The sequence below is a fragment of the Penaeus chinensis genome, chromosome 16 (genome assembly GCF_019202785.1).
Source record: "Penaeus chinensis breed Huanghai No. 1 chromosome 16, ASM1920278v2, whole genome shotgun sequence".
Classification (NCBI taxonomy): Eukaryota; Metazoa; Arthropoda; class Malacostraca; order Decapoda; family Penaeidae; genus Penaeus; species Penaeus chinensis.
Window position 1 is genome coordinate 19,345,601 of NC_061834.1, and position 22,241 is coordinate 19,367,841.

The 22,241-nt window shown below is 42.0% G+C and overlaps 3 protein-coding genes across 3 annotated transcripts in view; 2 read left to right on the forward strand and 1 right to left on the reverse strand.

The window, feature by feature from the left end:
- Window positions 1-608: 608 nt before the first annotated feature.
- On the forward strand, window positions 609-1,540 carry LOC125033627 (zinc finger MYM-type protein 6-like). Its single transcript, XM_047625296.1, has one exon. It carries the CDS (start codon window positions 1,033-1,035, stop codon window positions 1,522-1,524), a length of 492 nt encoding a protein of 163 aa, XP_047481252.1. The 5' UTR covers window positions 609-1,032; the 3' UTR covers window positions 1,525-1,540.
- A 78-nt stretch (window positions 1,541-1,618) lies between these two features.
- LOC125033252 (SCAN domain-containing protein 3-like) lies at window positions 1,619-2,419 on the forward strand. Its single transcript, XM_047624635.1, has one exon. It carries the CDS (start codon window positions 1,619-1,621, stop codon window positions 2,417-2,419), a length of 801 nt encoding a protein of 266 aa, XP_047480591.1.
- Window positions 2,420-9,561: 7,142 nt separating this feature from the next.
- LOC125033344 (protein suppressor of white apricot-like) overlaps window positions 9,562-22,241 on the reverse strand; it is a 15,314-nt gene continuing 2,634 nt past the window's right edge. The window contains exons 3-17 of the mRNA XM_047624762.1: window positions 22,164-22,241; window positions 21,028-21,308; window positions 20,665-20,849; window positions 19,836-20,419; window positions 19,007-19,119; window positions 18,396-18,789; window positions 17,657-17,896; window positions 16,485-16,773; window positions 16,141-16,229; window positions 14,688-14,772; window positions 14,292-14,444; window positions 12,445-12,624; window positions 11,128-11,208; window positions 10,210-10,465; window positions 9,562-9,944 (exon numbers count right to left, since the gene is read on the reverse strand). The exon at window positions 22,164-22,241 is cut by the window's right edge and continues 42 nt beyond it. Coding sequence (XP_047480718.1) covers window positions 9,894-9,944; window positions 10,210-10,465; window positions 11,128-11,208; window positions 12,445-12,624; window positions 14,292-14,444; window positions 14,688-14,772; window positions 16,141-16,229; window positions 16,485-16,773; window positions 17,657-17,896; window positions 18,396-18,789; window positions 19,007-19,119; window positions 19,836-20,419; window positions 20,665-20,849; window positions 21,028-21,308; window positions 22,164-22,241 — 3,059 coding nt within the window. The 3' untranslated portion in view covers window positions 9,562-9,893. The remainder of the gene's footprint in view (window positions 9,945-10,209; window positions 10,466-11,127; window positions 11,209-12,444; window positions 12,625-14,291; window positions 14,445-14,687; window positions 14,773-16,140; window positions 16,230-16,484; window positions 16,774-17,656; window positions 17,897-18,395; window positions 18,790-19,006; window positions 19,120-19,835; window positions 20,420-20,664; window positions 20,850-21,027; window positions 21,309-22,163) is intronic.

Sequence of the window (22,241 nt, forward strand, 5' to 3'; positions counted from 1 at the left end):
AGAGTATCTGCCTGTTCATTGTCGGAGATTCCAACATGGCTGGGCACTCAGCAGTATTTGATTATTTTATGGCGTGTGGACAGGTAGAACAACCAGTTCTGGATCTTACAAACAAGGCGGTTAATCGAGTGTACAGACTTTATGAGAGTTAGTGAGTTATGGGAGTCAGTAAAAATTGTGAAAGAGGAAGAGGGGAGGGAGTATGTGTGTTTTCAGACAAAAAGGAGTGCATAAGGTTCTGTATTAAGGCCACTGGATTCAGGAGGGAGGGGGTATTTGAAAGTACGAGTTGGGAAGGTTACTGCAAAACCAGCACCGGAGGTGGATTTGGAGCCATGAATACTAGAGGAATAAATGGAGACATGGTCAAGGAAATGCGTGAGAAGGACAGCAGGAGGAATATTTGATTTTGGTGGGTCAGGGTAGACAGAGGAGCAAATATGGGGGTAAGGCATAAACCAGTGTTGTCCAAACTGGGGTCCGCGTACCCCCAGGGGTACGCAGCATAGATCAAAGGGGTACGTGAAAAGACGATGCACACACACACACACACACACACACACACACACACACACACACACACACACACACACACACACACACACACACACACACACACACACAGAGCAGAAATTTCCCATTTTCTATGAAAGCAAAGGGAGGGGGATGGACGGGTACCCAGTAATTGTTCGTGTACTGTACGTGTACGAGAGCATTGCTGACAGCTGAGGAACCACTCACTGTTGCTCAGTTTTGTCTTAGGCGTCAGTGTGCGTGTCTGTTTTTGAAAGCTTATAGACGCAGTTGCTCGTTAACAGCAATAATGGGTAGATGGCTAAAACGTGACAGTTGCTGCAGCCGCAGTGGTGACGCAGATGAAGGAAATCAAACAGGTGCAAAGAAAAAGAAGACAGATCTTCCTAAAAATCGGCAGTTCAAGAAGATTATGTGCTTTTGGTATTTACTGCTACGAATTCTGATCCTCCAGAAGCTTTGTGCTTCTTTTGTGGGGAGAGGCTGGCCAACAGTAGTATGAAACCAGCTCACCTCCAGCGTCACCAGAAAACAAAACACCAGTGCCATGTTGGTAAACCGGCAGAATTCTTCAAAAGAAAGCTCTCTGATTTTCAGGGCTCCCAAAAAGTACTCCAGAAAGCCACCACAACTTCAGAGAAGGCTCTGAAAGCATCTTTAGCTGTATCTCTATTAATTGCTAAAGCCAAAATGCCATTCAGTATTGCTGAAGAACTTAGTTTGCCAGCTGCAGGTATGATGGCTGAAATAATGCTGGATAAAAAGACAGCTGACCAACTAAAAGCAGTTCCTTTATCACACCAAACTGTCTCTCGCAGGGTAAGTGAAATGAGTGCCGATATTCAGGATCAAGTTGTGAATAAACTGAAGGCAAGCCAGTCATTTTCACTCCAAGTTGACGAATCAACTGACATCAGTGGGCAAGCTCAACTTGTCTCATTTGTGAGATATATTGATGAAGATGATATCAAGGAACACATTAGTTTGTAAAAAATTGGAAGAGCACACAACAGGGGAAACTATTTTCAATGTCATTAATCAGTTCTTCACTGAACAAGGGCTTAGCTGGAAATCTTGCATGAGTATGTGTACAGATGCCGCCGCATCAAAGACTGGCAAGGTGAAGGGACTGGTGGCAAGGTTTAAAAAGGAAAATCCTGATGTGGAATGGACTCATTGCATCATTCACAGAGAATCTTTAGCATCAAAGAAAATGAGTTCACAGTTGCACGAGATTCTGAATGACGCCGTCAAAGTAATCAACTTTATAAAGTCAAGGCCACTTAATACTCGTCTGTTTCACAGACTGTGTGAAAGCATGGGGTCAGAGCACACAGAGCTATTACTACACACAGATGTGCGCTGGCTGTCGCGTGGGAGGATCCTCGCCAGATTGTTTGAGTTGCGAGATGAGGTAGTTTCATTCTTATCAGAACATGGGTCTCCTTTTGCCACATTTTTTGAAAACACTACTTGGGTTGCACAACTGGCATATCTTACAGACATATTCAGCAAACTGAATGAGTTAAATATGTCTCTGCAAGGTAAGGACACAAACATTCTCAACCTGTATGACAAAGTTGCTGGTTTTCAAAAGAAATTAGGGCTGTGGAAGGAGACATGCTCAGGGGGATATTTTACATGCTTTCCTCTGTCAGATGCCTACTTTTCCGATAACAATTATAAGAAAGACACTGTAAAACCAGTCATTGTGGAGCATTTGACCAACCTTATCAGTGCTTTTAAGTCTTACTTTCCTGGCATACATGAACAATCAGTACAGCTGGACTGGATTAGAAATCCATTCCTCTTATCTGAACAAGAGAAGACGCTTCCAATTTGCCTTCAGGAAACACTGATAGAGTGTGTGCGGACCGTGGCCTAAAACTGTTATTTGAGAGATCAAATGTTACTCGCTTCTGGAGCTCTGTGAAGAAGGAGCACCCAGACTTAGGAAAAATGGCCTTAGAAAAACTTCTTCCCTTTGGATCTACTTACCTTAGTGAGGTGTCTTTCTCCGCAATGAGTGTTATCAAATCAAAACAGAGAAACAAATTAAATGTCAACCTGGAACAAAGCCTGATCACTGCAGTAGCCTCAATACAGCCAAGGATGGAAAAAATCATCAGTGAACATCAACCCCACATCTCGCATTAAGTTGTAAGTCATTTTCAAGCATTTTATTTCTAAATCATTCTTTATATTTCAGTTTTATAATTTTAATTTTATTGACCAGCACTCCTATTATGCAATCTTTTCATATTCAATATGTTATTTGCATTATCCTAAATGTAACTGAGTTTAATCAGCCATGGGGGGTACGTAACAGTAGGAGAAGGCAATAAAGGGTACAATAGGCAAAAATGTTTGGACAGCACTGGTATAAACCATGGTGGGACAGAATGGAAAGAGAACAGGAGAGGTCGGAGATGGGGAAGAGGTGAATGGGAGAGGAGGGTATCCATGCGAGTGGAGAAAGGAGTAGGTAAACGTGGAGAAGAAGCAGAGGTAGGAAATAGGGATCGTGGGATAGTTAGTTTAGTGAGGGGAAGTTGGTGGAATCTAGCATAAAATCGGAGAGAGAGAAGGGTACGGCGTCGAGAGAGAGAGAAGGTATGCCTGATTCAGTGAACTGGAGAGAAGCGGAAGGCACCTAGGGCTAATCAAAGACCACTGTGATGGATTGTATCAAGATGGGCAAGGAGAGAAGTTGAGGGAGAGGAGTAGATATAGCATCCATAATCGAGAGTGGAGAGGATCAAGGTAACATGAAGGTGAAGGAGAGTTTTGCGATCTGACCCCTAGGATATATGGGAAAGAGTCCGTAAGATTCGGAGACGGCGGCGAGCTTTTTCTTTAATGTAAAGGATATGGTCTCGCCAGGACAGTTTGAAGTCAAAAATAACGCCTAGGAATTTGCCAGGGGAACGGTATTGGAGTGGAATGTCATATAAGAAGAGTGAGGGTTGGGGACCTACACGTGTGCGAGAGAAAAGGATGGAGAAAGATTTGGAGGTAGAAAAGCAGAAGCCATTGTTTGCAGCCCAGGAAGATACTGATGAAATTGGCAGAGATTTGACATTTGAGATAATGTCATTAATAGCAAGAAGGAATAAAGTGGTATTGAGCACACTGCCTTGCGGGACGCCTTCAAATTGAGGAAAGAAGGATGATGTGGCAGAGGCAATTTTGACCTGGAAAGTGCGTTGGGAGAGGAAAGACGTTTTAAAGACATCCATGTTTCCATGTTTGCCTAGAGAGGACAATGGTTGGAGAATATGGTACCGCCATGTAGTATCATATGCTTTTTCTAGGTAAAAGAATAAAGCTAGTATGGATTCATGGCGTGCAAATGCAGATGAAATATATGTCTCAAAATGAGCAAGCGGGAAACCAAACTGGGAAGGAGAAAGAAGTTTGTGAGATTCAAGATGCCACATTAAGCGGAAGTTAACCATTCGCTCTAGTAGTTTGCACAAGCAGGTAGTTAGTGCGATGGGGCGATAGTCTTGAGGGAGGTTACCCGATTTATTGGGTTTCAGGAAGGGGAGGATAAGAGCTTCTCGCCAATGAGAAGGAAAATTTCCTGATCTCCATATGTGGTTGTAAATTGTAAATAGGAAGGATAAGGAGAAAGATGGGAGTTGCCGGAGCATACGGTAGTGAATACCGTCAGGGCCTTCATGAGTGTTGCGGCACAACTGTAAGGTAGCACTGAGTTCAGAGGAAGAAAAAGGAGCATTATAGACTCAGCAGATGATAGGGTGAAGATAATGGGGGTACGTTCCCTGGTGGTCTTAATAGAAGAGAAGTGTGGAGAAAGGTGAGAACCACTACTGACCTGGCTGAAATAGTCGCCCAGGATCAGAATTCCACCATTTGGAGGTATAGGATTTTGAGGTTCGAGGAATAGCTGTGTGGGCAGCTCTTAGGACTGTAGTTGTGAAACATTGTATCATATCTGAAATGGATGAGAGGGAGGATGGAGGGATATCCTAACTTTGACAGCACCAGCGTGGGGAGTTAGGAAGTGGTACATATGAAGTAGGAGAAAGGAGAACTAGAAAATGGTCACTATATGGAAAGTGGCTGACCAATGGAAATCTAAATGAAGAGCATAGAGAGAGGTTAATGCATGAAAAAAGATTGCGTGCGTGTATCAAAGTGTGTGGAGCTATCTGAATTAAGAATAATGTCAGCTGTGGAGAGGAAGCGCTCTAGGGATCGGCCACGGAAGTTGGTGATAGAATCACCCCCAAAGATTGTGGCAGCAGTTGAAGTCACCAACTATGAGGAAAGGTGGTTGGAGTTGGGAAATTAGATTTTCAAAAGCAACAAAGTCCATGGGATGGGATGGGGAGAAGTAGACTGAAATTACTGTGATCCAGCGGCGAAGAAAGATGCGATTAACTGTGCAAGGGACAGTGGTTTGAAAGGGAGGTATGACATAAGATGTTTTCTGATTAATAAGCATAGATGAGACATAAAGGGAGTGTGGGAAGGAGACAAAATGGTAATTGGGAATTGGTATAGGAGGATGTGTAAGAAAAGTCTATTGAAGTCATATAATTGATGGGTTATAAGAGGAAAGAATATGACGAAGCTCGGGTCTGTGGGAACGGAAACGCGAATATTCCAATGAAGGATAGTTATACTTTCGTTGATTTATGAGTGATAACGGTTGCAGTACGTGTTGGAGAATTTGAAGGGGAAGGAGCTAGAGGGTGGGATAAGGAATGAGAGGGGGGATGGGCTGTGTTGTGAGGGAGTATGAGGAGAGGATGTAGAGGGGATATGAGTAGGAGGAGGATGGATATCGGCAGTCACTTTGAGTGTGGAGGGAGCGGGAGTTGTGGAATTTGAAGGTGGATGAGGGGTTTCAGTGTCAGTTTGGATAGTTTTGAATATCTTCAAGAGTTTCTGTAATGGAGTTGGTTGGGGAGTTTTGTGAGACAAAGGTTTTCTTGTGTGGGGGGGGGGAGAGGAGACTGGTGTCTAAAGAGTAGGGGCAAAGAAAGGTGGAGGTGATTGTTTGGTAGGGGAAGAGGGGGTGGAACGCTTAGTCTGTCTGCTGCGGGTAGTGCGGGGAGAGAGAGGAGAAGGTATTGAGGCTGTAGTAGAGATTGGAGTGTCTGGATTTAGGATAGCAAAATAATTTGACTGGTGAAGGTAGGAGGTAGAAGAGGGGAAGTTAGATGGAGGAGGGATAGGTTTAGGGGAGGGTGTAGGAGCTTGGGAGGTAGGAGTAGTGGCAGAGTGAGCGACATACTCGAATAGGGAGTAAGAGAAAAACCTCGTCGACGTGCTTCCTGACTTGGCTTCACGTAGAGTGAGTCCAAGTCTGAATCTGAGAGTTGCTACCTCAGACTCAAATTTGTAGGTGGGGCAGCCTCTATAAAATACATTATGGGGGCCGCCACAGTTTGCACATGTGCGTGATTGTGCAGAGCAGTTTGATCGGGTATGGCCAGGTTGGGCATATAGCGGGCGTCTGGCTGTGGAACGGCAATTTTTGGCAGGATGTCCTAAATGCCAACAATTTTGGCACTGACGAGGAGGAGGTTGGTATGGTTGGACAGGTAGGGATTCCCCACCTATGTAAACATTTAAGGGAAGGTCATGTCTACGGAAAGTAATTTTGGCAATGTTGATGGATTTCATACGATTTCCTCTGGAAGGAATGGAGTAGCATTGTACATGTTGCATCATAGTCTGTGAGACAAGCGAGTAAGTCCTCTCCACAATCTGACCATTCTTTGTCATGGATTGGGCAATCTGTTGGGGAGATAGAGACAGTTCCAGTGCAAGTATTGAGGGTTGGATGAGGTTCTGTAGGGATGGGATTACCACATAGATCAGTTAGTTTTGTTAATGCTATAGCTTCGTTTTCAGTTGTTACTGTGACGAGACGGGAGTGGTCGCGTCGGCTACGGAAAGAGACTTTGCCTACTTGTTTTTGGAGGCATTGTTGGAAGAGGAGGGTGTTTTGAGAGTAGGGAGCTGTGGGAGGGATCACGAAAAATCAGTCCCATTTGGCTGGGCTAAATAGAGTATTTAGGATTATTGTAGAGGTGGGGGTAGTAGAAGTGCGGGGACGTGTGGAGGAGGGAGTAGTGTTGAGGGGGGTAGTGTTATGGGGAGGTGGGCAATAAGGTTGTAAGGTAGTAATAAGGGAAGATGGGGTGGTTGATGAAAGAGGTTGTGGGAGTAAAGGTGTTGAAGTTGAGCATGTTGGGAGAGTAGAAATGTCTCCTGGGGGTTGGTTGTTGCTTAGGGTTGATACTGTACTAGTATGCATTGATGATGGGGGAGTTGTTGCAGTGTTCGGAGCCGTGGTCAATGGTTAATGGTTAAAAGCAGATGGTTAATGGTTAAAAGCAGATGGTTAATGGTTAAAAGCAAAATAAATGTACTAGACATCTAAGGTCATGTAGCACTATAGTAAATGGTAATGAAGGGTGGTTGAGTTAGTGATTAGTTGTCAAAGTTGGGCAAAGGAATTGACGAGTAAATGGGTCAAGGTTGGGTAAGGTAATGTATAGGGGTTAGATCAAGTGAAGGATGTATATGCATTTGAGGAATGAAAACAGGTTGTCAAAGCAGAAAGTGTGAGAAGTTGTGGGAGGGATCACGAAAAATCGGTCCTATTTGGCTGGGCTAAATAGATTATTTAAGAATTTTGTAGAGATGGGGGTAGTAGAAGGACGGGGGCATGAGGAAGAGGGAGGTAGTGTTGAGGGAGGTAGTGTTGAGGGAGGTAGTGTTATGGGGAGGTAGTGTTATGGGGAGGTAGTGTTATGGGGAGGTAGTGTTATGGGGAGGTAGTGTTATGGGGAGGTAGTGTTGAGGGAGGTGGTCAATAAGGTTGTAAGGTAGTAATAAGGGAGGATGGGGTAGTTGATGAAGAAGGTTGTGGGGGTATAGTTGTTGAAGTTGAGCATGTTGGGAGTAGAAATGTGTCCTGGGGTGTTGATTAGGGTGGATACTGTACTAGTCGGCATTGAGGAGGGGGTATTAGTTGTAGTGTTCAGAGCCGTGGTCAAAGGAGAGCCTGGGGTCAGGGAATCGGGCGTGTTTGAATTGGTGGAGCTATTTGATGAAGAGGCAAGCCTCATTGCCTCAAATAATGGTATGGATAATGGTTAATGGTTATTCATTGTTGGCCATGATAAGCCTAGAGTATGTTGGGGAGAGAAACGGTCCACCCCTCAGGGTCGCTTGAGGGGTAAGGGCTAGACAACTAAAGCAGGGGAATACCGTGCCCATGGCTCCCTCAGGCCGTTCAGGACTGGCACAAAGTCAGCCTTTCATCCTTTCAGCACAGCCTTTCATCCTTTCAGCACGGATCTCACACCTTAGGAAGTGGATAGTAGAAGGGGTTGGTGAAGGGACAAAGGAAAAAGTAGGAGGGGGGGGGGGAAAAAAAAAAAAAGACCATGCAAAATTTGTTGAGTCGAGGGCTGAGTCCCAAGGTTGGGGAGTTCTCCAGCATTGGGTCCCAGTCTCCGCCTCCTAAGCCGCCCCACGACAACAACGGGCAAGGGATTGGGGGGGGGGGGGGAGCCGTGGTCAAAGGGGAGCCGGGATTGGGGCTATTTGATAAAGGGGCAAGCCTCATTGCCCCTAAAAGTGGGGTTACATCTTCATTATTGACCATGATAAGCCTGGAGTATATTGGGGGGAAAAATAAAACAGTCCACCCCTCAGGGTCCCCTTGAGGGGTAAGGGCCAGGTATGGCAGGGGAATACCGTGCCCATGGTTCCCTCAGGCCGTTCAGGACTGACACAAAGTCAGCCTTTCATCCTTTCAGCACGGCTCTCACACCTAAGGAGGTGGATAGTAGAAGGGATTGGTGAAGAAATTGAAACGAAAAGTATGAGTGGGAAAAAAGACTATGCAAAATTAGTTGAGTCGATGGCCGAGTCCCAAGGTTGAGGAGTTCCCCATCATAGGGTCTCAGTCTCCGTCTCCTAAGCCCCCCCACGACAACAACGGGCAAAGGATTGGGGGGGGGGGGGTTCTGTCAAGATTGATAATGCTTTATCTTGGGTTTCAGATGTAACTAACAAAACAGGAACGATCAGGTCAGAAGGATCAGAAGGAAACTTTGACCACTTGTTTTTGAAGACATTGTTGGAAGAGGAGTGTTGTCAGAGTAAGGAGCAGTGGGGAGGATCATGAAAAATCATTCCCATTTGTCTGGGCTAAATAGAGTATTTATAATATTTGTAGAGGTGGGGGTGGTAGAAGGACGGGGACGTGTGGAAGAGGAAGTAGGTTGAGAGAGGTAGTATTGCAGAGAGGTGGGGTAGTTGATGATGAAAGTTGTGGGGGGAGAGGGGATGAAGTTGAGATCGCTGGGAGAGTAGGAATGTCTCCAGGAAGTTGAGTGTTGACCTGGATGGATTATGTAATAGTAGGCATTGAGGAGGTGGTAGTAGTAGTAGTGTTGTTCAGAGTCATGGCCAAATGAGAGTGTGAGTTGGGGAACCAGGAGAATTTGAATCAATGGGCCAATTTGATGAAGGGGCCAACCTCATTGACCCTAATAATTATATAAAATCTTAATTATTGGCCATGGTAAGCCTAGAGTATGCTGGGGAGAGAAATGGTCTACCCCACAGGGCCTCCCTTAGGGATAAGGGCAAGACAACTTCTGGACTGGCACAAAGTCAGCCTTTAATCCTTTCAACACGGCTCTCACACCCTAGGAAATGGATAGCAGAAGGGGTTGGAGAAGGGATGGAAACAAAAAATTAGTCGAGTTAAGGGCTGAGGCCCAAGGCAGGTGAGATCCCCAACACTGGGTCTCAGTCCTCTTCTCCTAAGCCCCTTCCCCCCAAGACAACAACAGACAAGGGACTAGGAGGAGCAATAAATTGAGGGGCATAACTAGTACATTGTTCTTTTTCAGTCTGGGTGTCTATGTTGTCATCAGTTACTTGGCCAATCTTTGCAGCAATATCTTTTTAATTGTAACTTCCACTGTACATACTAACAGTTTACAAGGTAAATAAAACAAAGTATTATTAAATATAAACATTAATTCCACTGCTGAAATAAGTGAAAGACTTGAATACTCACACAAATTACTTACAAAAAACTACTACAATAGAAAGTACTGACATGCTGTCTACAGAAGTTTACAGATCCACAGCAATTCTTTGTCATTCCAAATGTTTCCATATCCAAAATGTTCTCATAATGTTTGAAAACTTTATTCTTGCAAAGCATATAATCTAGACAATAACAATATCAGGCCAATTGAAATACACATTTCAAAAGATCAAAATCACATATCACAATTCCCTTGGACAAAAATATTGATTGCTTTTTTTCTCTTTTTATTTGCATTTTTTCAAAGTTTGCTCTCCTTTTCGAGCAGCGCATGAACTTTTGCCCGTAATCCCTGCAATAGAAGTGAAAAATAGTATGAATGTTTGATATCAGATAAAAAAAATATATATATGCCTTAGGCAATCCTAGTGAACAGCGTCCACAGCTAGGATTACCAGAGACCAATATACACTGGTTTTTTAATCATTGTAATTTATATATATTATATATATATATATATATATATATAAATTACTATTCACAAAGAAATTAAGTTTCAGAAATATTTAATTGCCAAAGTCAAATTTCTCAAAAAATAAACAAAAAAACATACTAACCATTGCAATTTTGGCCATGGCAGCACTACTCTGGGGATTAAACAATGGCTTCTTCTCCTCCTTCTTTTCCTCCTTCACCTCTCCTTCTCCACTACTTGCTGCACTTCCATTTCCAGTTGCCTCTATCATCGCTTCTTCCTCTACGGTCGCCGTCTTATCATCAGCAGCAGATGCTAGACGCAGGGTTGAAGAGTGCAACGGTGGTAGTGGGGTTGAGGGGCCAGACATACTCTCTTCGGGTATTCTTGCCATAGCGCTGTTGTGAAAGGTTAAGATTAGAAATGAAAACATCCTCTCTATATTTCAGCCTTATTCAGCCTTTTGGAATATACAAACATTTCTATGTTTAAGTATCAACTGTCTTAACTGATAGTTAAAAATGCTAAATATATGTGTGAAGTATGCACTAAGGCATTACAAGAATTTTTTTTTTTACTATAAGTAACGCTTTTAGAATTATTATGATAATCACTAGTAATTGTTTTGGACATTATTTCCAAGAAGTTTAAGTTTCTCTTTGAACTTTTGTTTTTCATCTACATTTATACATAAAGTAATGCTGATATTCTTGGGGTGAGGTTTTTGGTTAAGAGGAGGAGTAAGAGGAGTAAGAGTAAGAGGAGTAAGAGTAAGAGGAGGAGTAGGAGTAAGAGGAGGAGTAGGAGTAAGAGGAGGAGTAGGAGTAAGAGGAGGAGTAAGAGTAAGAGGAGGAGTAAGAGTAAGAGGAGGAGTAAGAGTAAGAGGAGGAGTAAGAGTAAGAGGAGGAGTAAGAGTAAGAGGAGGAGTAAGAGTAAGAGGAGGAGTAAGAGTAAGAGGAGGAGTAAGAGTAAGAGGAGGAGTAAGAGTAAGAGGAGGAGAAGGAGGAGAAGGAGGAGGAGACAAAAACAAGTGAAACAACATATGAAAAGACAAACTTACCTGACAAGGGATAGATCAGAAGCGCCGACACTGACCTCACTTGAGGCACGTGACCCTCTCTTGCTATGTCCTGGGGAATCACTGGAATATATACAAAACACTATTACTATCTTACTTTCTATCACCAATGACTTTAGAAAAGAGGAAAGGAGAGGGGAGAGAGAGAAGCGAGGGGAGAGAGAGAGAAGCGAGGGGAGAGAGAGAAGCGAGGGGAGAGTGAGAAGCGAGGGGAGAGAGAGAAGCGAGGGGAGAGAGAGAAGCGAGGGGAGAGAGAGAAGCGAGGGGAGAGAGAGAAGCGAGGGGAGAGAGAGAAGCGTGGGGAGAGAGAGAAGCGTGGGGAGAGAGAGAAGCGAGGGGAGAGAGAGAAGCGAGGGGAGAGAGAGAAGCGAGGGGAGAGAGAGGAGAGAGGGGAGAGAGAGGAGAGAGGGGAGAGAGAGGAGCGAGGGGAGAGAGAGAGAGAGGGGAGAGAGAGAGAGAGGGAGAGAGAGAGAGGGGAGAGAGAGAAGCGAGGGGAGAGAGAGAAGCGGGGAGAGAGAGAAGCGAGGGGAGAGAGAGAAGGTGGGGAGAGAGAGAAGCGGGGAGAGAGAGAAGCGGGGGAGAGAGAGAAGCGAGGGGAGAGAGAGAGCGAGGGAGAGAGAGAAGCGGGGGAGAGAGAGAAGCGAGGGGAGAGAGAGAAGCGAGGGGAGAGAGAGAAGCGAGGGGAGAGAGAGAAGCGAGGGGAGAGAGAGAAGAGAGGGGAGAGAGAGAAGAAGGAGGGGAGAGAGAGGAGAGAGGGGAGAGGAGGAGGAGGGGAGAGAGAGAAGTGAGGGAGAGAGGGGAGAGGGGAGAGGGAGAGAGGGAGGAGGAAGAGAGGGGAGAGAGAGAAGGAGGGGAGAGAGGAAGAGAGGGAAGAGAGGAGAGAGGGAGAGGGAGAGAGGGGAGAGAGGAGAGAGAAGAGAGGGAGGGAGAGAGGAGAGGAGAGAGAGAGAGGGGGAGAGAGAGAAGAGAGGGAGAGAGAGAGAGAGAGAGAGAGAGAGGGAGAGAGAGAAGAGAGGGGAGAGAGAGAAGAGAGGGGAGAGAGAGAAGAGAGGGGAGAGAGAGAAGAGAGGGGAGAGAGAGAAGAGAGAGAAGAGAGAGAAGAGAGAGGAGAGAGAGAAGAGAGGGGAGAGAGAGGAGAGAGACAGAGAGACAGAGTGACAGAGTGACAGTGAAAGAGTGACAGAGTGACAGAGAGACAGAGAGACAGAGACATGGGGGGGGGTACACCTCCAACACCCCACCACACACAACGATGATACTACACTACATTATTCACACCACACAAAGCAGACCACTTACATGACTTGAACCTCATCCTCAGACTCTGATGAAGACCTGGATGAGGAGTAAGAACGTTCAGAAGAATAAGAAGATGAAGAAGATATACTACGTCTTCTTGACTTCTTGCTTCGCCTCTCTCCCCTATCTCTCTCATGACGTGAGCTGTGCTTTCTGCGCTTCTTCTTGTGGGAAGACCGGCTGAAGAAAAATAATTAGAGTTAAGACTGTGCCAACTATAACTATAACCCTTAGTAAAGCTCTTATATGTTTACCTTTTCATCACAAAACTGTATATGTTGGTGAGGGTGTCTCAAACTTTTTTAACCACTTGATGACGGGTAAAGAAAATTTTTAAAAAACTCTACACTCTGGAGATCAATGGCAATGTGTGGACTTTGAGCGCGGGAGTTCAGTACATCAAGCCGAATCACCGGCTCCTAACACGTTGGTGCTGTATACAGCCGCAGATTGAGCGGTTTGTTTTGATGCCTCACGGCATGACCCATCGGGAAGGGGTTAACAATATCAATCAGCCCATAGATTTGTCAAGAGACTTTCTGTTTATGCAATTTAGTTTTTATGTTACTATAATACTGTGATGGTATCTTGTGTGTATTGTCCCCTTGAACACCTTACAGCAGTCGTTCTCAACCTTAAACACATCCACAACCCCCAAGATCAACCATTCCATTAATAATTCATGTAAACCAATGATGTTACTGTAATCAAACTCTCCTATATATTCAGTATGAAATTTATCCAACAGTCTTGAAATTGCAAGCATGTTTGATACATAGAGCAACTTTGCCATCAATCATGCGTCACTACTTGCTTCTAAAAGATATTATCTATGATTTAGCATGTTGGCTACAGGTTGTACAATAAGCAAAAAACAGGCTCTCTTCTTAACCTTGTGTTGCTACATGATGTCTCCCTCATTTTCATCCCATCAGTAGAAATTCCCATAAAAGCAGAAAAAAACAATTAAAACTCTATGAACATCTTGGTCTTTCTTGAATTATTTGTTTATCTTTCAATTTCCTCTTTTCCCATAGCCATATTTTTCTTAAGCCTTCTTCCAAATACCCATACAAATGGTTTGTGCAATATCTTATCACTATCCTTAAGTGAAACCATAGTGTTTAGAATGACGAGCCACATGTCCCATCTAAGGGCCGTACTAAAAATGTTGGATCTAATCCCTACAATCCAGATGATGTGATCATGGAAAAATCTGGTTTGAGGGGCAGACAACGTGAACATGCTGTCATAAGAAATTTTGCCTGAGGGCCTGGGTGACGCAAAGATGCCAACACGAACATTTTGGCTGAAGGCCAGGGTGATGGGAAAGACTAGACTCACTTAGTATTTAGAAAGGGAGTTTGCATTATTTACATTGATAAGCAAATGTGTAATGTAGCACACGTGACCAGTGGTACAAGGTTGTATTACAGAAAATTTAATATTCTGAAAAAAAAAAAGGGCTAATAACAAAATGTTTTTTATTGTTTTATTCTTGCACTGAGTTATGGTCTGTGCAAGGAAAACAGTCTATTACCATCTGGATAAAGCAAATCAAAAGACAAATATGGATATTGGAAAATGGCAAAAAAACTAAAAACACTTATGAAGAAAAAGAGAAAATAACACTGTAAATGGGAGACATAGAATCTTGTAACTGCACAAGTGTTCATGTGCATCCTGGACTACAAGCCATGCACCTGCTAGATAACTGAAACAGAATAATAACAATGTATTAATGCATCCCCCTGTTCTTCCTTCCCTGTAGGGAGATGGGAGGAACAGAGAGGAAGAGGAGAGGTAGGAAAGGGAGAGGGAGAAATTCCTGTAACCATTACACTAACCTATGAGTTTTTGAGTGTGATCTTGAACGTGATCGTCGCTTCTTATGACGGCGAGACCGTGATCTCGATCTTTTGCGTTTCTTGCGATCCCGCCGACTGCTTGGGGAACGACTCTCTGATCTTCCACGGCGCTGCTTCTTGCGACTCCTTGTTCTGAAGAGGAAGAAAAAAAAAAGTCAGCAAAATCTCTTTCATGTTAACAAAATAAATAATTCCTTCAGCAGTACTCTTCTTTTTTTTATGGAGGCAAATGTCAGAAGGTACTATATATCCCTTGGTCAGGAAAAAAATTAATCAACACATCTTTTGGTCTGTACAAGATTTCTTAAGTGTGAGAAAACAATTGGACCTGAGGAGAACACACTCTTGGAAATAAATTATTGTAAAATCACTTACTTCTCCCGGTGAGATGCCTCTACTTGCCGGGATTTGCTTCTCCTCATCTCTATACTTTGGCTTCTACGACCCTCCTCACTTGCTCCTGTGAACAGACAACTGCATGAGCATTTGTTTAACATCATCTATTACAATAAAATAAAAGTATATTTAAAAAAAAGACATTTCTCTCACACCACTGCTCTTGCAAGTATCCAACTTCCCATACTGCTTGCATACACTAGACACTGATAATAATAGACTTCAAGAAGCAAAAATCATATAAAACTGTTAGAGACTTGACAATACAATCACACATATTTCTGACACATTCTCAAGAGACCAATAACAGAATTTTCTTTATATTACAGGACCATCATCATATAACCCAAAATAAAACAAAGAAAAACTGTCAGATAAAAAAAAGTAAAGAGAAAAGTCTTTACCAAACACCAACCTGGAGTACCAATATCTACGTAAAAAAAAATTGTAATATTTTTGGTCTTTTGAGAAATCAAAGTTCCTGTCCTCCATTTTCTTAATAGCTGACACGCGCTCTATCTGACTAGGAGATTACTTACCTGCACTTACCCGGCCAGCAGACATCACACGGTGGCGACCCCAAGGAACCTGAACACTGACATGATAAAGGGAAGAGATGGGTAGAAACGGGAGAATGGGAGGTTGTCACTATACACAATAATCCCCCTTCTATAAATTGGTCACTATCACCATGCCCAATAATCCCGAAGTCTTTGTCTCCCTGCTAGGCACTGTGTTGCCAAGCTACTTTTCATTCCATGGCACGAGTAAATAAGAGGGGAGGCTCACTTAAAAATTCATAAGACACCTCGCAAAAAAGGTCCGCATTAAAAACAAGGCTTGTTATAAAATGAGGCTAATCCTGTCAGTAACTAGAGCACTAGGCATGGACAGCCACTGCACTAGCCACAGGAAGAATAAAAGTAGTTCTCCGTTGGCGATTCGTACCTACACCTGCACGGCTGCCCTCGATGAAATATCAACAGCAGAGAGCCACTGCAACACATCTGCAACAAGTCAAAAGACCATAGATAACTGCAGTACAGGAGGGCAACTTGCCCCATGAAATGCTTGCCTGCAGCAAATTTCTCTTTGGCATGCCACTGCTAACAAATGATTAATGGTCTTGGAGTCGGTATAAATGTGAATTAATTTTTGTGGGGTCTTTTGCTGCAGCCAAGCTGTAAAAAATTCAAAATATCTAAATCCTTAAAATTTTGAAAATGTTCTTCAGCAAGATCATACTGAAATTGATATTCAGAGCGAAAAAATATTCCTGAACATGAATTAACTTTTTGTTTTGTCCTGAAACTACTTTCCACTACTGTTCAGGAAAATTTCTTGCTCCTTTCTTGCCGAGTATTAAGTTACCCTAGACGCACACCAGAGGCCTGAGGAGAAGGCAGTGTAAGTATATCACAGGGGTACATACCCGACAGAACAGAAGATTCCTGTAGCCCAGTCGACTTGCTAGGATCTATGTAATCTGTACCAGAAGCTATACATGACTCCAAAGATGTTCTGAAACAGGAAAAAGGAAAATATAATTTAACATGCTGAAGTCAAGTTTTCAGAATCTCTAAACCAGACCTTTGTTTCTATTTCTTTAAAATAAGAATTATGTTTATTATTACCAAATTCTCATTTCAGTAATTGTTTTCAAACGATTTTATAATTTCCTCATCTTATCCTAAAAAAAAATATTTTGAAACAGATAATTTGCCTTGTACTACATCCAACTCAAACAAGGAAAAACTCAAAACCACTTTTCCTTACCTATCATTTTTATATGCTAGTGCCAAGGATGCCTCTGCCGTTCCAGCCTTGTATGTGAAAGGTTCAAACATGTCTGTGTGTCCAGACTGTACAGGAGATAGGGTGGGTGGGGGTGGTGGAGGGGGTGCTGGAGCTTCCCTGGGAGGCATGGGGATCCCTGGGCCAGGGCTGACAGAGTGAGAACGTGACCTTGAGGGTGTCGACCTCCTGGGGCTAGTAACGGAAGACCGCGGGGACTGAGACGCTGAATTCAGGATCTGGGCAGCAATCTCAGGGGGCAGTTGTGGGCCTGCAAAATAGGGTAGGTCAAGTGGCAATTGGTAAAATACAAACACTAATACTCATGAAGGTTAAAATTACTGTTAACGGAATATGTAGATCAAGACAAAAAATATATTTTGGTATAGTTTCAAGCCCTAACAAGGTACCCCTAAGATAATTGCTCTCCAATGTCTAAATAAAGGAAAAGTATATAAATAGTGAAATAATTTCCTTAGAGACATCAAATGTAGGCCTACATCTGTTTTTTCTTACATCACTTGACTTTCAATTAATAACAATAAATTACTCATGTTGGAAAACAAATGTGTGGGTGATATTGGCTCCTAGATATACCACACCAAATAAATGCTATTTTCGAAGTTTGATTTTGATTAAATTTTTAGAGTAACAAAATATGGATTTTGCAAACAACTCAGTGAATACGCACTACCACCTACTTGTCTCATTGTACGACTAAGACACATTAGAACTTCAAAATCTCAAATTTAAAAAAAAGGGGGGGGATATAGCCATATCATTTTAAAACACACACAGTAAATATGATTTTCTTTTTCTATTAGTCATAACCTTGTAGATGGCTTTATCAAGATATAGCTCCTCTTTACTCTTTTATTTACTCCAATAAAAATGCACTTAACCCATTGGTGACGGGTGTAGAAAACTTTAAAAAAAACTCTACGTTCTGGCGAACCATGGCAATGCGCCGACTTTGAGCGCGTGAGTTCGGTACATCAAGCCGAATCACTGCCTCGGAGCGTTTGGCACACCGCCGCACGCCACATTTCGAGCAGGTTGTTATCACGCCTATAGACGTGACCCGTCAGGACGGGGTTAAGTACCATAATTTCATTTTTTTCACTTCTACACAGACCACACAAACCCAAACTCACCATATGCTGGCTGGCTGACAGCTTCCTCCTCTCCACCACCTTTCTTGAGCCGAGACAAGAACATGGCTGCTTTTTTTCTCCTTTCCTGTTGCTTTCTCTCAGGTTGGCAGAAGGGGTGGGTATCCTCAAGAACCACATTGGTGGCAGACAAAGAGTCAGAGTCCTTCTTCTCGGCCTCAACACTAATTTTGTTTGGCTTTTGTGGTTCTTCTGCATCAGTGCTCTTGCCCATTTCTTGTGCTGCAAGGAAAGTTGGGAGAAAGTGATCAATATATGTGATAAATAACTCATGTGAAAGACTGGGAACTTTCAAAAAAATTATGTTTAATCAAATGTTCTTTAAAAAATTATAGCAGTTATATAATAACTTAATGTCGTAACAAGAGTAAAGGTAAATAAATAAAATCATAAAATAATAATGATTAGATGGAAAAAATACATTTAATTTGAAATTTCATTTTTCACAGTAAAAAGTTTATTTACAATTCATGAAATTATGTCGGAACAATTGAATATTAAATTTCAGAGATTGCAATATTCTATCCTCTTGTGTGAACCACTTGAGCTTTGATATTCATCACTGCTTAGAACACATTCAACTGAAATTCAACTTACAACCAAAATGAGATATCAAAATGCCTGAATTTATATATTACAGTTATAATTGTATTTGTTTGAGAACACAGACTGACATGAAAGTCAATCATACCAAGAATAATCAAACTTTGATAATAATTACCATACTTGAAGATGTCATAAACATCTTCATTATCATCTGATGCATCAGTGGACTCATCAGGTTTCTCCATCAACCTCTCCTTCTCCTCTTTTTCTCTTCTCTCTCTCTCTTCTTTCTCCCTCCTCTCCCTTTCTTCTTTCTCCTTCAGTTTTCTCTTCCTCCTCCTTTCTTCCCTCTCCATCCGTCTTCTCTCTCTCTCTTCCTCCTCCATGTCCTCATCATCTGTGGAGGAGGATTCCACAGGGAAGGTAGAGTGGCGATCCAGGTTGACCTCCTGTTCCCGGGACTTGATTGAGAAGCTGATGGTCGAGGGTTGTTTATTGTTCCCTCGCTTGTCCTTCTTGCTGGTGCTGCTCCCTGCTCCTCCTTCACTACTACCTGATCTGCTCTTGTCCTGAAAAATACACAAAGATGAGGTTTAAAATAATATGGTACTTTTCTATACATGCTCATATTTCTTCTCACTATCTTTAATTGTTTAATTATATATAATACATTCATCAGTTTTATAAATAAGTATAATACAATTTACCTCTCTGAAGTCACTGTGCAGTAAACAAATTATCATATACAAAAACAAAAGAAATCAGTATTTCAATCGGAAGCCTCACCTCTCCACCCTCCTTGAAAATATCTCCATACACCTCATTATAGAGACGAATCTTACACCGGTAATAAGGATAGTACTCATGGTCCTTCTTCATAAAATCAAACCTGGGGTCATCTATTCAAAGACAAAATAAGGCATACTATAAGATCAAAGGAAACCATATCAATACACAATAAATATGAACAAAAAACATACTGTAATTAAATAAAAGCTCTGTGAGATATGTTCTTGCAAATGGGATTCATACACATGTATTTTGAGAATTATATATATTTTCTTGGCCATGCCTAGCAATTGAGTTTCACCAAAAAATTAATCAAGCCAAATCACCAGCTCATTGCGCTTTAGCTCTGCCGCGGTGTACAACCGCACGCCACATTTCGAGCGGTTTGTTTTGACGTCTATAGACATTACCCATCGTTAAGGGGTTAACAACTTGAGCTTAGTAGTTTTATGTGAATTGGACACCTGATGATGAAACTACTAATAACAAATATTGAATATTGGTCTTAATATTATGACATTTCTGTTTGTTCAAGAACCTCTACTAATTCTTCTGGCTGTCTCATTAACTGTTTGCCTCTTTCTTATGTGTGCATATATGTCTTTCCTATTTATGAGAGATAGAACAAATACAAGTCTTTTGGCATGGACTGCTTCCTAGATGAAAATATACAATATATCCCAGACATTTCTCTTATCTTTATTAATGTATGTTTGCTTGTCATGCTACCTTAACCATATATCAATATCACAACTTTTAGTTTTGACCAATATAGAAAAAATCAAAATCTCATACTTTACATAGGGAAAAAAGTCAAATCACATACCTCGACTTCTGACCATGGCTTCAAAATCACCACCATTCTTGATGATGTAGCTGGCCATCTTGTCAATGACCATTTGCACTTCTGGTGGGGGCCATTTGATGCTGCTATACTCAGTGTCTCCACAGTCCATCTCTTTACTTAGGCAACGTTCATTTTCATCCATCTCTGAATCGTTGTCCTCATCAGATGAATTATGTTCTGCTGTCTGATTGAATGATGGATAGTCAACCAAGCTAGTGATCTTGGGAGACCCTACTGGTGTGATGTCTGTCTGTAATTTCTTTTTCTTCAATGGATCTCCAACCTCTGCTGAGGCTGCAGATACTGGCGTTGATGAAGCAACCAGTACTGGTGCTGGCGAGTCTTTACCCTCTACAACCACAGTGCCTTTCTGTTTTTCTTTGATTTTGTGTATCAGTTTTGAATATGCACAATCAGCTGTTGGCTTGTGAATGGCAGTGGGTGTTCCAGGTGCAAGATCAGGCTTTATGCCAGCTGAAAGGCTTGGATGTAGGTACTGCCCTTCACTTCCCTCACTCTCTTTCCTACTTCTTCCTGACTCAGCTTCCTCACTTGGCCGATACCTGAGGAATTTTGTAGAGCTGGCACTGAATTTCTGTTTTTCATTATGTAGTGTATTTAGAACAATCACAGTGTATTTAGAACAATCACATTTACTTGCTGTATACTACATGATTCTTAATCTTTCCATTATTTTGCTTTTCTACATTAGAACTATATTTCATGTAATCATACAAACAGCAAAATAATCTCACTTAAATTTAGAAAAAAAAGATGAATAGTTCAACTTTATAAAATCTCAGCTTACCTGCCACTTTTTATCATGGATACCATATGTTTGTAGTAGGCATTTAATGGGTTGTCAAAGGAGAGAAAACTAAACATTGGGTTTCCAGCTTGCTTTGTCTTGATTACAATCTCCATTTGCCCACCTTGTGTCACAATGAACTTGGATGTTTTAACTATTATCTTATTTTGCTTCACAGTCTCAGGCTATAAAAAGAAAAAAATTCCATAAGATAAAACTAAATAAGAAATGCAGACATGTGATTAAAAAATAAACAGGCATTACGTATAATTTTGCCCTCTAAGCAGTAAGTCTGATTCTAAGAGCATTAATGCACAACACTAACACCATATTCTCATGAAGAAAGATAATGTCAATACCCACCACAATCATCCCAGTTGGAACATTCAAGTCTGGCGGTGGCACAAAAGTATCTTCATCAGCCTCAGGAAAATAGCCTGTATATTGCTCCTGCTCCTGCTCCTGCTGCTGTTGCTGCTGAAGTTCAGCCTGCTGCTGTAATGCTCCCTGTTGTTCCAGTATTTGCTCTTCAGTCAAGGCAACACTTCCCTCAAGAACTGCCTGCCCATCATAGCTGAAACCCACCTGGCTATAGGTATAGGTATCGGATCCCAGTTCACTCACCAGCCGTTTGGATTCCTCATCTGAAAAACAATTTTAAAATAGTGAATTAAAATCATATTGAGAAAAAAGAATTTACATATGTAAACAAAAAGTTAAATTATATTTTTCCCTTATATGATTCTGACTTTATACATGCATATATCTGGTATGAGAGAGAAAAAAAATGTGATTGTGGCAACACTCCTGCATTTTTCTACAAAATTTTAAAGAAAAATCTACCCTTCCTACCACACTGATTGTAGAGAAAACATACAGCAACATATAATAATCAAATAAGTGCACTGGTTTATATTCTAAAGGCAATTATTCTCCACAGAAAGGGAGTATGGCTCACAGCTATATATTTTGTACCACAGCTTTACATAGGCTTTTTTATCTACAGAGAGAAGGTTTAGTTGGTAGGTAGATCTTTTTATTTCACATCCGAAGGTCTATATTTGTCAGTTGATATGGTATATCAAGATGGTAATAGATTGTTTTCCCTACACATACTCTATATCATCTCTCTAGGTAGTCTGTAACTCCATGCAATAACAGTAAAATACTGTTATCCTTGCACTATCAGTAAAGGAAGCAGGAATAGGATCCTGAGCATGGAAAAAGTATCCTTTCTGAGCATGCTCTTCCAACCATGGCTTACAGAAAGTACATTCTACCCATGTTTATTGGTGGAAATAATGAAAGAGCCTTTTTATAATGTTCCTCAAGGACCTTTGTGCACTCAAGGAGAGTCATTCCCGTCATCCCGGTCCACAGCCAAATTTTTCCATGACGGCATATTCCCATCACCCAGCCCTACGCCACATTTGATCATGACATAACAAGTCACGTTACCCACATAAAAAAGGTTCTATCTTCTATAAGATTGCACTTACCTTGATACTCTTGGTACTGGAATTCATCATGATATAGGGCAAGGTATCTCTCATGATCACACTTCTCTTCTTCTGCCC